The 17,073-nt window shown below is 25.7% G+C and overlaps 1 protein-coding gene across 10 annotated transcripts in view; it reads left to right on the forward strand.

Annotated features, from left to right (window-relative positions):
• The window catches only part of pnut (septin 7-like protein pnut), a 59,062-nt gene extending 43,469 nt beyond the window's left edge, over positions 1-15,593 (forward strand). For 5 of the 10 annotated variants that reach the window (XM_089174483.1, XM_089174486.1, XM_089174487.1 and 2 more), the window contains 7 exons: positions 147-336; positions 431-596; positions 1,304-1,345; positions 2,426-2,561; positions 2,921-3,084; positions 4,364-4,387; positions 5,669-7,080. In XM_089174483.1, the coding sequence (XP_089030609.1) occupies positions 147-336; positions 431-596; positions 1,304-1,345; positions 2,426-2,561; positions 2,921-3,084; positions 4,364-4,387; positions 5,669-5,822 (876 nt within the window). In that variant the 3' untranslated portion in view covers positions 5,823-7,080. Of the gene's footprint in view, positions 1-146; positions 337-430; positions 597-1,303; positions 1,346-2,425; positions 2,562-2,920; positions 3,085-4,363; positions 4,388-5,668; positions 7,081-8,272 lie in introns of those variants that run through there. The other 5 variants (XM_089174467.1, XM_089174469.1, XM_089174457.1 and 2 more) reach the window with 5 other exon arrangements.
• Positions 15,594-17,073: the final 1,480 nt, after the last annotated feature.

Here is a 17,073-nt window from a genome sequence, read left to right on the forward strand (position 1 = left end):
TTGTATAAATTCTAATTTCCTAAATATTAAACATAAATAAAGAATAATTTGATATAATTTAAATTTTTATCACACATATTGATTTTTTATTATAAAATATGGTTCACATGTACAGAAAAATTAACAATAATCATTTTCTTTTCTAGATATTAAATGAAATCGCACAACACAAAATCAAAATTTATGAATTCCCAGAAGAAGAATACGAAGAGGATAGCAAATACGATAAAGTTTTAAGGGATAGAGTTCCCTTTGCGGTTGTCGGTGCGAATACTGTAGTAGAACACGATGGGAAAAAAGTACGTGGAAGAAATTATCCATGGGGTATTGCCGAAGGTATATGAAAAAATTCATTATTTATATTTTGTATCATTGTTACATCAAATTATCTATTTAAAAAATCATCATCTTTGGTCATTACTTTTTTCAGTTGAGAATTTAGAGCATTGCGACTTCATAGCTTTGCGAGATATGATCATTCGTACGCACCTACAAGATTTACAAGACGTTACGAATAATATTCATTACGAGAACTTCCGATGTCGGACTTTAGCTGGTCTCGGTGTAGATGGCAAACCGACTAAAATATCAAATAAGTACGTTCAATATATACTTTACGAATTTTTTTCTTTTCCTTTCATTTCGTCATGTATGTTTGTCGTTTTTTTCCCCAAGGAAACTTTGATTTCTTTTTTTTTTTTGACGTATATTTAAGAATGATAAGGAACAACATGGTAATTAAATGAATGTACGAGATGAATTTACAAGATACAGGCATTTTAATCCAAAAGCTCTCCTCGCAAAAATCACTGTCAGTTGTACACAATGATCAAAACGTCAAAGAAACTGTCAAAGATTTTGACATGAAATCTATAATAACGCGAATTGCACTGCTTTGTTGAACTCAAACGTTTTAAAAACATGTTAAGAATCTTGTTAGAATTTGGATAGAACGATATAGATTAATAATTTATCTACTAAATGTTAATCAGGAACGAATACAATTTTCTTTACTTTATGTTCGATCATTTTAATTTCTTTTAAGGATTATACTTGTTTTCTTCTTTTTCCCAACACAACGAAGGAAAAAGCTTGTGCATGCAAACTACTGGAAAGCAAGATATATAAATATTACCGTAGTCTAAATTCTTTACTTTTACTAATACTTTTGACAATAACAAAAAAATTATAAATTCCATCGTAGACAAAATGTAGCAAAAAAAAAAAAATATCTGTGATAAAGACAAACTTCTTAAAAACATTATTCCTAAATAAATTTTAATATTGATTTCTTATTGGTTAGTTTGTGCCCACCAGGAGTGATGAACAGTTTCATGACAGTGTGGTAAGTCCTTTAATAAGGCTGAGGTCATGTACTATGGTTTTGTGTGCACAAGCCTTGTCGAATTTCTATTTGCTAGTTCTTAGTTTCAAAAATTATGTTATGCTAAATAAAAAGAAAAAAAAATAAATAAATAAAAAAAAGGAGGGTTCATTGCGTGAGGAATCGAAGGAGCTCAATTTTATTAGTATAATTAAATTTATCTGTTATAAAATAAAAATTCTAATAAACATAATGGTCATAATACAAAGTCGATGTAACAATAATAACATAACATAATATCATCGTATCTTTCATTATTTGGTAGTGAGCCCTCTAAAACAAATTAGTTATTGCAAGTAACGCATTTTATAAATAATTGTGAAGTTTAGTAAACTCTTAGGGAGTGTAGATAAGGAACCAGGAAAATATTTGATATAAGAATTAAAAAAAAACAAAACTTTTTTTTTTTATTATTATTTCATTAGTTCATATGAAACCTTGCATCGATGTATATATACATATATACGTAAATCTCTATAATAACAGATTGCTTGCTGCTTTTTATTTGATCTTTTAGTGGCTATTTATTTATTTAGTTTTCATCATTGAAATGGCACAGCACTATTATCCCCCTTGTAATGTCTCGTTGTAAATCTATAAACTATTTTTCGAATAAATATTAGGAATATGTATATATATACAGGATGTCTGAAGTTTATCTAGCCTAACTGTGTCAGATTATTTTATTATATTACTTTATTTCTTATTTTCATGTACAAAATACGTAGACACTGTTTGACTGGAAAAATTTCAGACACCCCATATATTTATATGTATATATACATATATTACCATGATATTAAAAAATATTTACGGTAGTCTATTTATATTACCTATAAAAATATTATTCTCGTACATATATATATGCCTGTAACTAACAATGTATATTAGTACGATTTTTTATGTACAGATAAAAAAAAAACAACTATATTTTCTCGTAGATATGTAATTATAATTTATATTCTTTCATAAATTATGTTCAATGTGGTGTTTAATTGTTTAATTTATTTTTTTCTTTTGTTTTTTTTTCTTTTATTATAGGAATCCTTTGGCTCAATTGGAGGAAGAGAAAAGAGAACACGATAATAAAATGAAAAAGATGGAAATTGAAATGGAACAAGTGTTCGAAATGAAAGTTCGCGAAAAGAAACAAAAACTTAAAGATTCGGAAGCCGATGTAAGTACAACCATTACTTTAATTTTTTCTTTTCTTTAACACTAGATATACCAGACCATCATCATTTTGACTGGTCAGGCCATTTTAATTCAAAATTTCTACTTCATGTAACATTTGATTCCTGTAAATAATTAAGTGTTTTGTTATTTAAAAATATCTATAAATCTATTTATCTATTAAAATTATTATTGTTAAACAATTTTGTATTTTTTGAGAGTAAATAAAGACTGGAAGTTTCCAAAAGCATTTTTTTGTATACATACACTCAGTAGGTATACTGAAAATGGTGGTATATTTAGTGTTAATTTCGTTTTATTTAAAATTGCATTACTTATACTATACATACATATTGATTACAGTTACAGAGACGGCATGAACAAATGCGACGTTCTTTAGAGCAACAAATTCGCGAATTAGAAGAGAAAAGACGCGCATTCGAAACAGAAAAACTAGCATGGGAACAACAGACCGGTCACAGTATTGAAGAATTGCGTAGGCGCAGTTTAGAAGCCAACTCAAAAGAGTAAGTGTGAATTTATTTATTTATATTATATTATATTTAGATAACGCTTTTTGACCATTTCATTATATTTTATTATCGACGTTTTATTTTTATATATTTTTATTTAATACACAAAGTTGCCGCTTTGATATACTACACTATCCTATTCGTAATTTATCGTATCATGTATTTAAGGACAATCTGCCATTCATGTTAAAAAATAGAACATTATTTTATTTATTTATTATTCATTTGTGCAATGAGAGATGGGAAATATTTAGGGTGAAAGAAATATAAATGGTCTTCTAAATTTGTTAATAAACGAATTTAGGAGATTAAAAAAGAAGTTTAAATCTGTTTTTAGTTAATATGTGCAAAGTTTTATTAATAAATGTAGTTCATTTCTAATAAGTTTATAATATTATGATAATTTATCAACGGTAACAAATTGCCAATGATATTTAGAATATAATTTTACTATATATATATATATACGTGAATTATATTCTTATTAAAAATAATTACTTCAGATATTATACGTCATTTTTCATGTAACGATAAAAAAAACTTCATTTAAAAAAATGACTACTTTCATTAATGGAGTACGAATATAATGAAGTGTTGATCTCAATGCTACTGCTATGGAATTTTGTTGTTGTTTTGTTTATAATTTGAAATAATATTTATTTTTTATAGCATATATAATATATTTTGATCGTTTTTTACGCGATGATCTGTAATGTCACATTTATTTATTTATTTTATTTTTTGGGATGGGGAAAAACAAAAAGAAAGATTTTAAAGATTATGAAAGAGAATATAACACTTTTGTTTATAAATGATTTGTTTATATAGTGCTTTTTATAAATGTAATTGTTTAGTGCTTCGTGTATATCAGCTACCAAATCAAAAGCTTTGTCCGCTTGTTAAATATATTAAGTAGATAACATATCGCAATTGATTGTGCAAGTTTTAACCCTTCAACTTATTTTTATTTCGCATTCATCTACTGTCATCATAAAAAAAAAAAAGCATTAAAAAAATAAGTACGGCACATATTTGTCATCTAAAAATTAATATACATATATGTTGTTTTTATTTATTTATTATAAATATATAATAATATTCTATTTACTTTTTTTATGTATAAAAAAAAGGATTTTTACTTTTTCTAATAACATTAGAATATAATCATAAAATGAAAAAAAAAATAATAATTAACGTATGTATTTATAAATAGTTTCACAGTATGTTCATGTATATCTTATTCTTAATTTTTTTTTCTTTATAATGCATGCAGCAGATTTTTCCGATTTTATAAAAGGCAAGTAATGTGATGGAGAGGAGTATACATATTAAGTGTGATTTAATAATATTTACACTACTTTATTTTAATATATTAAATATATAATATATATATATTTTTAAACGATTAGAATAATTGAAAAAAATCATGAACCGTATGTAATATCACATTTTCCAAAGAATTAATTACAAACAAAGATGTCATTGATTACGATAATACAATTATTAACAATTAAATAATAACATTTTTTGCCTTTACAGAATATCCATTAATTAGTTAGTATTCATAGCGTAGCATTAATGTCAACATATCATTTATAAATAATAATAGTACTTTTATACAAGAAGTCTACTGCTTACGCGATATTATAGCAATTTTTATGTTTTTATTTTTTTTATTTCTATGATTCTTTTTTTTCTTTTCTTTTCTTTTCTCATCAAATTATTCTTTTATATAATGTATGTTAACCCTTTGACTGCTAAAGGCGTATATATACGCTCTCATAAATCCATCAATATACACGAAAGGCGTAAATATACATAGGCCTCCTGTATTTTTTTACAATAACACCTTTATTGCTGTATTACCGATTAATTGAACGTGGAATTTATTGTTATATGTAACATAGCAACTAAATATTGGCAATTATTTCAATGTCGTTTAATTAATTGCATTTATATTTGAAATATCGTCTATTTTAATTTGATTATCTTTATTCGTTCATTATCGTTTTATTATTTTTATAATAAGGTTAAAATTATTCAAATATCCTGTTAAAGTTATTATATTCTGTGTTACATTATAAATTTTGTATTTTGTATTTTTTCTTTTTTTATATTTAAATTACCGATTATTATTGAAGGAATGCACAAAATAAATCAAGTAAATTTAAAATAGCTTAAAAAATTAAACAAAAATTCATATTTTTATTTTATTTGCTATTATTATCTGTTTTGGTCAGTAGTCAATGGAAAAACAATCGCAGCAGTGACTGACATGCGAAAATCGCGTCGTTTATATTAATGGATTGATTCGAGAGAGCGCCGCAGTCAAAGGGTTAATAAGTATTTTTTTTTTTTTTTTTACAAAAAAAAAGCAGATTTATATTCAACATATTTATATATATATATCTTAAATAATTCGCATATTATATATGCAACGAACAGTAACTTAAGTTATATATATACACAAATACATTCCTTATAATAATAAAAAAAAAGCTTCCCAGATGAATGTTATGTCATGCTTGCGCTTGTCTGTTTGTTGTGTGTATACGATATCGGGGTGTCCTTAATTTAGGACGGGATCGGTGTCGTCCGAGGGATCCGGAGGTGGAGGGGGTACGTTGAAGGGTTCCCGAGGGATAGGAAGTCTTCTTCGCCGTCATACCAGTTTCAAATCACCTCAAGAGAGCCACACACAGATACAGCTTGTCATACAGCATCCTGATTAAACAAACAAATAATACAAGCAAAAAAAACAAAACAAAATATATCAATCAGTCAGATATCATCCCTGATCAAAATGCGGACAAACTATGCTAAATCAAACTAAAACGAAATATCTTTTATGTCATTCACTTTAAATTACATACCTGACACATATCATTTTTACACATTTTATGTGACTATGGATATATGTGTATATATATATACATATATGTGTGTGTGTGTGTTTTTCCGCGCGCACGTGTATATGTTACATATATTTGATTGACAAGTTTATATCAAACGCTATTTGAAATTCAAATGTATGTGCCAGGTTATATCTTATATCATTTTTATTTCTTTTCGCACTATTTCATACATATGTAAACATACAATTAAATATCATCACAATATATATATTATTCTTATTTTCTTTCGTTTGAAGTCAAATTTAGAATGTTCTCAAGGCGAGCATTGTTATACAAAAAATTTTTGATTAAATGTTTCTCAATTAACAAGAAATAGACTGATAAAAAATAATTGAGCATTATTATTTATTGCTCATATCACTTTTTAGTTTTAATTACAAGAAAGAAAGGCATAAAAGAGCCGTATAATTTTATCTTATTGCGTTAAATGTTACACGGTTGCTATATTATCCTATATATATACTTATACAAAATATTATTCCTTCTCATAAAAAAAAAAAAAGGAAAAAAGAAAAGAAAAGAAAAGAAAAAAATAATAATATTAATTAACTTCGTGTTCGAAAAAAGAAAAATAAAAAGAAAAAAAAATTATAATAAGAAGAAAATTTCATTTCACATCTCACCTTATACATTAAATAAAATTATAATATCGAACTTTATATATATATATAAGAATATAACTGTGTATTTTTGGCACAATATTTGATACACAAGAAATGTATGATGAGAGAGAGAGAGAGCTTTGTACTTCGACTATTAATATTTATTTTCTGCTTAAAAAAAAAAAAGTACACATTTTCGTTTTTATTCGTACAATTATTTATTTGTATCTATTCAAAAGATTTTAATTAGATAACAGAAAAAAAAAGTTGTAAACTCTGAACAAGCTGTCCATTTGTGTATCAAAATATCATTTTTATTGGATTATAATTAGAAAAATTTCTTTTTAAATGCTTATATCATAAAAAGCAATTTTTTGTATTGTCTAAAAGGTCAGCTTGGCAGAGGTGAACGCGTGCTACAAATGATTAATCAAAAAAAAAAAGAAAAAGAAGAAGAAAAAAAACAAAACAAATACATTGTTAATTTCATCATTCAAATTTTATTCGCAAAAATAAAAGTAATGCTTTCTTATAAAATATTTACTAACAATTATCACCCTCATTTTTTAGCTATTATTTTCTTTCTATTTGTGTGTGTGTGTGTGTGTGTGTGTGTGTAGCAACACAAAAATGCTATAGCAATATTTCTTCTAATACGCATTATAATTATTGTGTTCTCAGATCAATAATGTTTGTTTCAAAATAAACCCCGGCTTATATAATTTTTGTTTAATATTAAAAAAAAAAAACAGTCTTTGTCTCATTATTTCATTTTTTTTATGCATATGCATATATGAGTATATGTATGCATGTGTGTGTGTGTGTATGCGTGTGTGTATACGTATATTACTCGTATAAATATATGCAGGATGTCTGAAGTTTATCCGGCCATATTAGTGTTATGCACTAAAATAAGAAAAAAATATTATGTAAACATAAATCATTTAAAAACTTTATTTCGTTTAACCAGAAAAATCTCAGATATACTGTATATTATATAAACTTTGACTTATATTAGACCTTACAAATTTAATTTCAATATATAAAAATACACATACATATATACATACATTAAATATACAACATCAACCTATTTCTATGAATTATATACACTTATAATATTGTATTATTCGTACGCATTGATAAAAAATACATGGAATATTACATAGAATTAACTAAACTGATATTTTGTATACTAAATTAATTATTAACATTATAATATAATGCATATATATATATATATTACATAACATAACATACCAATTAATCGATGTGGCTTTCAGAAAATGGCCCCATAAATTTGGCGAAGCATGATCTCAGCATGTTTAGATTTTGCAAATGATTGTATTAATATGATACTTATTTCTTGTTTCAAATTTCATCTACGACGGACATTGTCTGAAGAAAAAATGTACACGGTAAAACATTCTGTAAATCAGTTAAAAGAAATTAGAAAAATCAATTAGTATTTTGTAACGAAATATTAAATAATGTAACATACATACATACATATAAATATTTTCGACGATCATATAGCAAAATCTCAAAATCTGGATCATATTCGAAACAACGTTGGTCAAAGTTATAAGAAAAAAAAAGAAAAAAAAAACAAATCATATAATTCGCAGATTAACATTTTCCTTAATGTATACATTTTTCTTTCAGGGCTGTGGATGGGAAGGACAAGAAAAACAAGAAGAAGGGCCTGTTCTAATAACATGAAAATAAACAAAACAAAAAAAAAACAAAAAGAAAAGAGAACGCGAAAAAAAATAAAGCGGAAAAAGAAAAAGGCACAGCGAGAGGTGCTGCTTCTTTCCAAATCGTACAATGGTGTTCCTGTTTATACAGTAGCGATGAGATAACATTTTTCATCCAAGCCAATGAATTTATTTTATTACAGAAAATAAACGAGGGATATTCACGATAAACTCAATCGAAACACATCACATATTTACACACACGTGCATACAAACACGCGTCATTTAATCATTGATACCCTCGTGATGAAACTTTATAATAATAACGCTAATTATATACGTGGACATTTATTAATTGCTTACACGACAAAGTATTGTAAAAGAATGATATATACTATATATCCATAAATATGGTTCAAATTAAGGTCAAATCACATAGATCTTATCTAGGAGATAGAGTTCTTTCTTTCCCAAGAGAAAGAAAAGACTTATACTCGTCGACATTTTTCATACCGAATTCCAAAGATTTCGATATTTCTTTATATTTTCTTTGTCTTTACTTTACTTTTTTTTTTTCTTATTTTTTTTTATATATAATTTTTTTTTTTACCTGCAGAAACAAACCTTTGTTTACTTTGAGAATTAGAAAAAAGTATAAAGTATATACATGCTTCAAATTTTGATTTAAATGTAACTTTTATTTCACAGACTGATGTGTATTGTATTAGAGAGAATTAGGAGAAGCATTCAATATTGGTGCAGTGATTTAACGAAGGATCATTATTATTTTTTTCTTCTTTTTTTATTTTAATCTTAATATTTTGTTTCTTCGACCGTAAAGATTTTTTTTTTTTTATAAGAAGAAAAATGAAATTGTATAAAACTGTATACATATATGCAAGAATAATCTTCCCCCAACCCCAACTCCGTATTATTATTATTATAATTATTATTATTATTATTATTATTATTATTATTATTATTATTATTATTATTATTATTATTACTACTACTATTATTATTGTTATTATATATAAATATAAAGTAATTCACACACATGATATCAAAAGGGGGAAGGAAGAAAACTAATAAATAATAACAATGACAAGAAAAATAAACATTACAATTGCTTAAATCTTATAAAACTTAATCATACCGTGTTATGGTGCTACAATCTCAAATCGAGCCTCAATTAATTGCATTGTATGTATTTACAATATCACGCAAAAAAATTAGATTCAATACGCTTATTATGCATATTTTGAGGTTAAATAAAAATGTTATTCTTTATATATGTATTATATTATTATGTATCATATTTTTTTCTTTCTATCATTTCAGCATTTAATTTTGAAGTGCGAATGAAGTCATTATTTTGTTACAACATTTGATCTTTTCTTTTTATTATTATTATTATTATTATTAATAATCTTGATCATAAATTATATAAATGTATTTATTTAAGAAAGTACTCTTAATAAAATATATTTATATAATAGTAATAATAATAATAATAATAATAATAATAATGGCTATCATAATAAATATCGAGCTATTTACATCGTTTATTATTAAACATATTACAATATGTGTTTATTTTTCACTGTTATAATATTTTATTATTATTATTATTATATTGATCGTAAATATATTTATATTTATTAGTTTTTGTTGCTTATTAATTTTAAATTGCAATATCTTAAAAGAAATGATGTAAGAAAACAAGAAGAAAAAAGGCCATTTTATTTAACCTCAAATACAAAATGAAATATATCTGTTTATAAAAAAGAGAAAGAAACAAATCGCTAATGTGTTTTTTGTGCTTGAAGATTATAGCAAAAAAGCATAATAAAAAAAAGATAATGAAGCTCGAATGAGAAGAGAAAAGACCACTTTACTGTGAAATACTACTAATAAACTCTACAATATCGCACAATGTCCGATCCACGAAAGTAAGAACTTTTTAAAATTAAGAGCAGCATACAATTACAATTACAAGACAAACAAAAGAAAAAGTGACATTAGACAAGACAAGATTTTTATTATATACATTATATATGTTACAGTCAATGTATTATTGCGGGCATTGTATAGATTGTCCGGTCAATCTATAGAATATCCAGAAGGACTTGGTCAATCTATAAAGTGAGGTTCTTCAGTTGGTTGTCATTAAAGCACAGGGAGGGGAAAGTAATTTTAGGAAGAAGAACAGTAAAACTTTTAACACAAACTGAGCACCACGCTGATCTTTATAGTAATAGAATAACAATATATCTTTAATTAATAATAATTGAATTCGTTTCTTTTTCTATGTTACCTCTTTCTACCCTTACAACGTGAAAATTCGGAAGATAAAGTTCTTATAGTCAAGCAGTGGAGAAAGCGCCTATATGGAAAGTGAAGATCATTCAATGACCATATGAACATACACTTGTTACTTGTTTCACCTACAATATCTTGACATTCCCCTCCACCCCGTGGTCTAAACATCCCACTAAAAAGCATATTTCATAAATTTATCAAAACCCTTTACGCATTCTTTACATTGACCGGATGCTTTATGAAATACATGTTCAAAATACATTGCTCAATCTTAGTGAGCGGAATATATGCATTGACCGTAACATATACAGGGTGAGTCACCAGCTCTTTCCACCTAAATAACTCCGAAAGTATGATAATAACAGAAAAGTTGATAAGCAAAAAGTTGCATAAGAAATTCAAGACTACAATATGACATTAGTATTTATTTGCTAGGTTAAATTATTTTTGAGATTTATTGGTCAACTTTGTTGTTTTAAATACAATGCTATATTTTAATATTTATTTTCTGATTACGGCTGTTGAAACAAATCCTATGAAAATGTAATATAAAATTTATTTTATTTTAAATACAGATAGTCCTCCTAAAACGCAGCATCTTATAACACGATTCATAAATTGCGGAAACCCCCTACAACACGGCATCCTATAACACGGTTTCCTTTCAAAAAAAACCTTTGTACAACACTGTACTTTTGCAGCCGCGGCGAGGCTTACCGTCTTAAAGATACAGTGTTGCAGAAAGTATTTCTTTTCATCTCCATGGGCTGAAAACAAAAGTTTTTGGCTCATGGCTCTGGGTCTCATACAACACGCCATTTTCTCGGAACCTATCTACCGTGTTATAGGAGGGTTACCTTTAAAAACCTGATAATGACAGAATAAACACTATTCGGACGATATCTGTTCCTTTCTTTGTCGGAAGAACTAAAGGATGACTTGACTTCAAAGATCTTAGTGTTGCACATGATTGGATTTGCCTCGACAACCGTTATTAGAAAATTAGTATCAAAACATAGTATTCTATTTAAAAAAACAAAGTTAACATTTAAATTTCGGAAGTGACTCCATTTAATAAAAAAAAAATGACGTCATATAATAGCCCCTATTTTCTTATGTAACTTTTGTTCCAACAAATTTTCAGCTACTATCAAACTTTTGGAGCTATTTAGATAGCAAGAGTTAATTAATCATCCTGTATATATATATATATATATACAAATATTTGTAATCGTAACCTATCACGCGCGTTTTCGTAATAGCTAATTTTTAATTCGTATTTCTTTCGCAATCAAAATAGCGGACCTATGGAAAAAAAAATAAGAAGAAAGAAAAAGAGAGAGAACGTAACACACTTGCTTGACAATTTTAAACCTAAACAAATTATACGCATTTCGAAAGCAACGCAATATATATATATATTATATTTACACGTGCGGTCGTGTATATATATATTTATGTATAATTAAACCAAGTTTTAACGTCAACATAGAAACAAATTAATAAAAATGATAAGTGAAGTTATTAATAGCCATGAATTTATCAAACGCTTATGTGTTTCATATAAAATTCACTTCCTGTATACTTTGATGGAAGATCCATTAAATGTTCAGTAACTTTTTCGTAATGTTTATCAGTCATATTGACATTTCGGATGATTTACGAAAAAAAAAGGAACAGAAAACATAAAATAAAATAAACTAGAGTGTAAAATAAAATAAAAATGGATGCTTTTTCGAGAATGGGATTACGAGACTAAGTGTAAGTTCAAATTTCGCGCGTTTACTCTTGTACAAAAAAAGAATGAATGAAAGTTTATTTCACGTTCTTTAATTAGATAAATGTATGTATGTATGTATGTACGTGCGTGTGTATTTATTTACATACGTGTTAACAAAAAAAAAATCGCTTTTTACTTGAATCGCAGTAACAACAGCAGTAGCAGCAGCACAGTATCTCGTTAGTTAGAATAGTTAGGCCCTTTTAAATAGTATTACTCGAGTTCATTTACTTCGTATAAGTTCCTCGAGTATTATTATTATTATTATTACATCGTTTAATTACATTGTTGTTAATCGATCGTCGATTATATTAACACACTATCGTCGGGAACGTCGTAAGTTTGACTCATGCGTGTAGCGGGTGAAAATGAGCGAAATATGAAAACAGTGTACTTTTTATAAAACATGTTATATCTTTACATATAATAGTAGGATATCAATGAAATTTGAAAAATAAGTATCAAATAGTATTTCGAAGATGTAGAAAATATAAAATCAATGCTATCAAAATCAATCAACTGAATTTATGCTACTTTGTAAGCACGAAACTTGCAGTGTCAAAATAACACATTTCATAAAATTATTAGTTTTTCTTAAAAATTAATAAATTTAGGACTAAACACTGGTCAGGCTTTACAAAAAAAAAAAAAAACAATCAAAAACATCATTCTTGTTCAAAAATTAGTGACAATGAAAAAAAAAACAAGCATTAATAAGTGTTTTACTGAAAATTAGCTTACGTTCTGTATAAAACGTATTAATACGCAACCCGCCGACCAGCGCCAGTCTGTGGAACGGGTAGAAATACCCGACCCGCCGAAAGTGTGTTAAAAAAAAAAAGGAAACAGACAAACAAAAATTATGAGATAACGCGAGTTCATTTTTCGTGTTATTCCCTCTTTCTTTAAAAACATTTTTCTCATTTTGTTCCTTGATCTAAATCTTCCTTCCATTCATTCGCTACACACAATTTACTATTTTCAATTAATAGTTTCTATTTATATTATAGTGAATTAAGTTTGTATACTTTATTGAGGTATAATTAGCCAAATAATTAGATATTTCTGATCATTGATAACTATATTATTATCATTTAGAACTTGTCTTAATCTATATATTTAACATGCTTAGAAAAAAAAAATAAAAAAGAGAGAGAGAGAGAGTGAAAGAGAGTGAAAGAGAAAAAATAAAGCTAATTAAGTTGAACTTTTGTGCCAAGATGAGAGAAGAAGAGTATAAAAGCATTTTATAAAAACGCCGGCAAGTGGTTTCCCGATTTGTTGTAATATTATTATTAATAATAATATATAATAATAATAATAATAATAATAATAATGATAGTAATAGCAATATAATAAATAAGTTAACTAAAAATAACGAAAAAGAAAAAAATAAAATCCTGGATTACTTTCAATCGAAAGAACCACGTGCTACATTCCTATTTTGTACGTGTTTTTTCTAGCTAAATGATCGGTCTCCGAGCGTGTGTGCAGTATTTTAGACATAAAAATTTAATAAATAAATTAATTAAAGAAAGAAAAAAAAAACATAGAGTGAAGAAAAAAATGAGAGAGAGAGAGAGAGAGAAGGAGCAAATAAAAAATTGGTCAAAGAAACATTGGAGACAAAATCTTGTCACTATTAGATTATTTTTAAGTATCATACATACATCACAAACACATAACAGATACACGCACATAAAGAGAAAGAGAAAGAGCGCAGAAATATGAACGTTTATAAATATTTAGATCACGATTAGGCCACTTTAATGTTAGAGTCCTCATTTCTCTTTTCTTTTTTCTTTTCTTTTTTTTTTTTTTTATTAATAATTAAATACAATAGTTCTTCTGGTAATTATAACAATTATGATGATGATAATGATTATGATGACGTTGATGAGGATGATAATTATTATTATTATTATTATTATTATTTCTTTGTTTTTTTTATTTCATAGAATGTTAAGAATATTAAAAAAAAAGTATGTATAATGTATATGTATGTATGTATGTATGTATGTGTTGATGGAATCCTGATATTATAATAGAATCGGAGAATGTGACAAAAAACATTCGTTGCAATTAATTAATCGAATTTCTATTTTTCCTTTTGCTTTTTAATTCTATTGATTTTTTATTTTTGTTTATTTTATTTTAAATAAAATGTAGCATTTCAATGACGTATTTCCAAGGTAAATGATTATGCTGGTGTAAAATTTGTTTTTATTATATCATTTTTCATAAATCACGTACTTAAACAAGTATTAATATCGATGTGTGAGTAAGTAAGTAAGTAAGTAAATAAATAAATAAATAAATAAATAAATAAATAAATAAATGAACGAGTGAATGAAAGAAGAAAAGAGGAAAAGAAGAAAAAAAATAAAAATAGACGAGATTAATAATTTTGCTAAATGTCGATGTTATAAATCTCGTAATGATTTCATGATGATCATTGAAAGCGAATAAGTGGAAGAATAAAATGAATAATATAATTATCGATAATTGTACGCATTTTATTACGAATGTGCTTACAATTAAATGTTAAAAGCGATTATTCATTGAATTTTATGGTGAAGCGAATATGAACCAACCATTGCTATTTGTGTTGATCTATGCGGTTTATATTTCTTCAAAGAATATCAAATAAAAAATGACGATAATGATGATGATGATTATGATGATGATGATGATGATGATGGTGATGATGATGATGATGATGATGATGATGATGATGATGATGATGATGATGATGATGATGATCGTGTTTAGTTTTATTTGAAGTTTGTGGAAGAAAATAAAAATGGGTAAGTGTTTTAAATGTATGCGTCAGTCCTTGGAATACATGTATATGTATGAACATATGGATATATGTGTGAAAGTTTTAGATGGATGAATAATAATAATAATTATTATTAATTAATTGATTGATTATCATAATTAAAGAAAGAAAAGAAAAATAACAAGAATAGGTAGAAAAAACAAACAAACAAATTATATTTTGCCGTGCCAGACGAAAACAAAGCTGCCGCCGCTACTTGTAGACATGTTGTAATAATATTAATATTAATATTAATATTAATAATAATAATAATAATAATAATAATTAAACTATGATTATTATATTATCGTAATAATTTGAAATTTATCTGTATACCCATAGTAAATTATATATAAAATTATACACGCGCATTCTCGTACGTCTTATAATACCCTTGCTATAGTTTTTATGTCAGTGCTTCTCAAATTAAAAATTAACTAATTAAAATAAACTAAAAATAAACTAAGGTAAATAAACTAAGAATATTATTTAAATATTTGTTGATAATAAATTCTAAAACAGAACAATTTTCTTTGATATACGTACGATATAATTTGACCATATATTAAATTTGCATGACTCCATATAGAATAATGGAATCACATTTTGAGAAGCCCTGATGAATTTTACACTTGTCTCTTATTTTTTTTTTTTTTCGTTTAATATAGCTGCAATTACCTATATATATATATATGCATAGTACACAGCTGCCATTAATAACATATCAATCATGCATTTTTAACGGTATACTGTAAAATAAAATTGACCTAAGTTCTCGTATATTTTTTGAAAAAAAAAATATAAATATTTCAATTATGCATGTACTTATTTAAAAAAAAAGAAAAAAATTGATGTAAATATTTTATTAAGTGAAATCTTTTATTTAAAACAATCGGTGAATAACAATAATTATTTTTGTAAGTACAATAACCTGACTATGTGTGATTATAATCATTTGTTGAGATATTTTTTTTTATTTTTACAAATTAAAACACCTCAATTCGGGTCTTCCTTTCATCAATAATGTGTTAAAGTTTCGAAATTTCGAAAACTTTTGATGGTTACATTTCAACAGAAATACATGTCACATTGTGGCATAGATAATAGATCTTATCCTAGTAATACGTTATTGGTAATAATTAAAAAAAAATAACTTTATCTATTTGAAAAAGTAATATTGTTTAATGATATTTTTTAATGAGTTCTATATGAAAAGTAATGAAGTAAAATGTTAAGACCGATTTTTTGAAACAACATGTTTAGTATCGTTTAACCACGATATTTCTATTTTTGAATTACAATCTGTTAATATTCATGTAATATTTAAAAATTTCAGTATATTATTTATACATTGATTATTTCTTCGTATTAATTTGTTTTGATAATTATTTTAATTATAAATGATTTATACAAATTTTTGTAAATTATAAACAAAATAATAAAAAGGATGTTAACTTATTTCAATAGATTTTTTTTTATTTTACAAGCAAAATATTTATGACAATTAATATAATGAATATATTTTTTATTTATTAATAGAGATTACATAAGAGACGAATTGTTTATTTTGGGACCTAAGGCTGTAAAATAACACGGTTTAATACACTGTATTCAATGAATTCAAATTAATCTAAATTTGGATTAGTCCTGACGACTCATTTGCCATTTTGTCGAAAAACTGTTTTTTTACCTTTTTATATAATAGGAAAATTTATTATTATATTTTATATAATAGTATATAAAATATTTATATATATAATATAAATTATATATGTTCTAAACTGTTTTTTTACATAACAAAAAAATTGATTTTTTTTGGCCGGTTTTTTTCAAAAAAATTGTG

This window comes from Polistes dominula, unplaced genomic scaffold (genome assembly GCF_049000335.1).
Source record: "Polistes dominula isolate Pdom_NZ unplaced genomic scaffold, Pdom_raw_medaka contig_28, whole genome shotgun sequence".
In the NCBI taxonomy this organism is placed as follows: domain Eukaryota; kingdom Metazoa; phylum Arthropoda; class Insecta; order Hymenoptera; family Vespidae; genus Polistes; species Polistes dominula.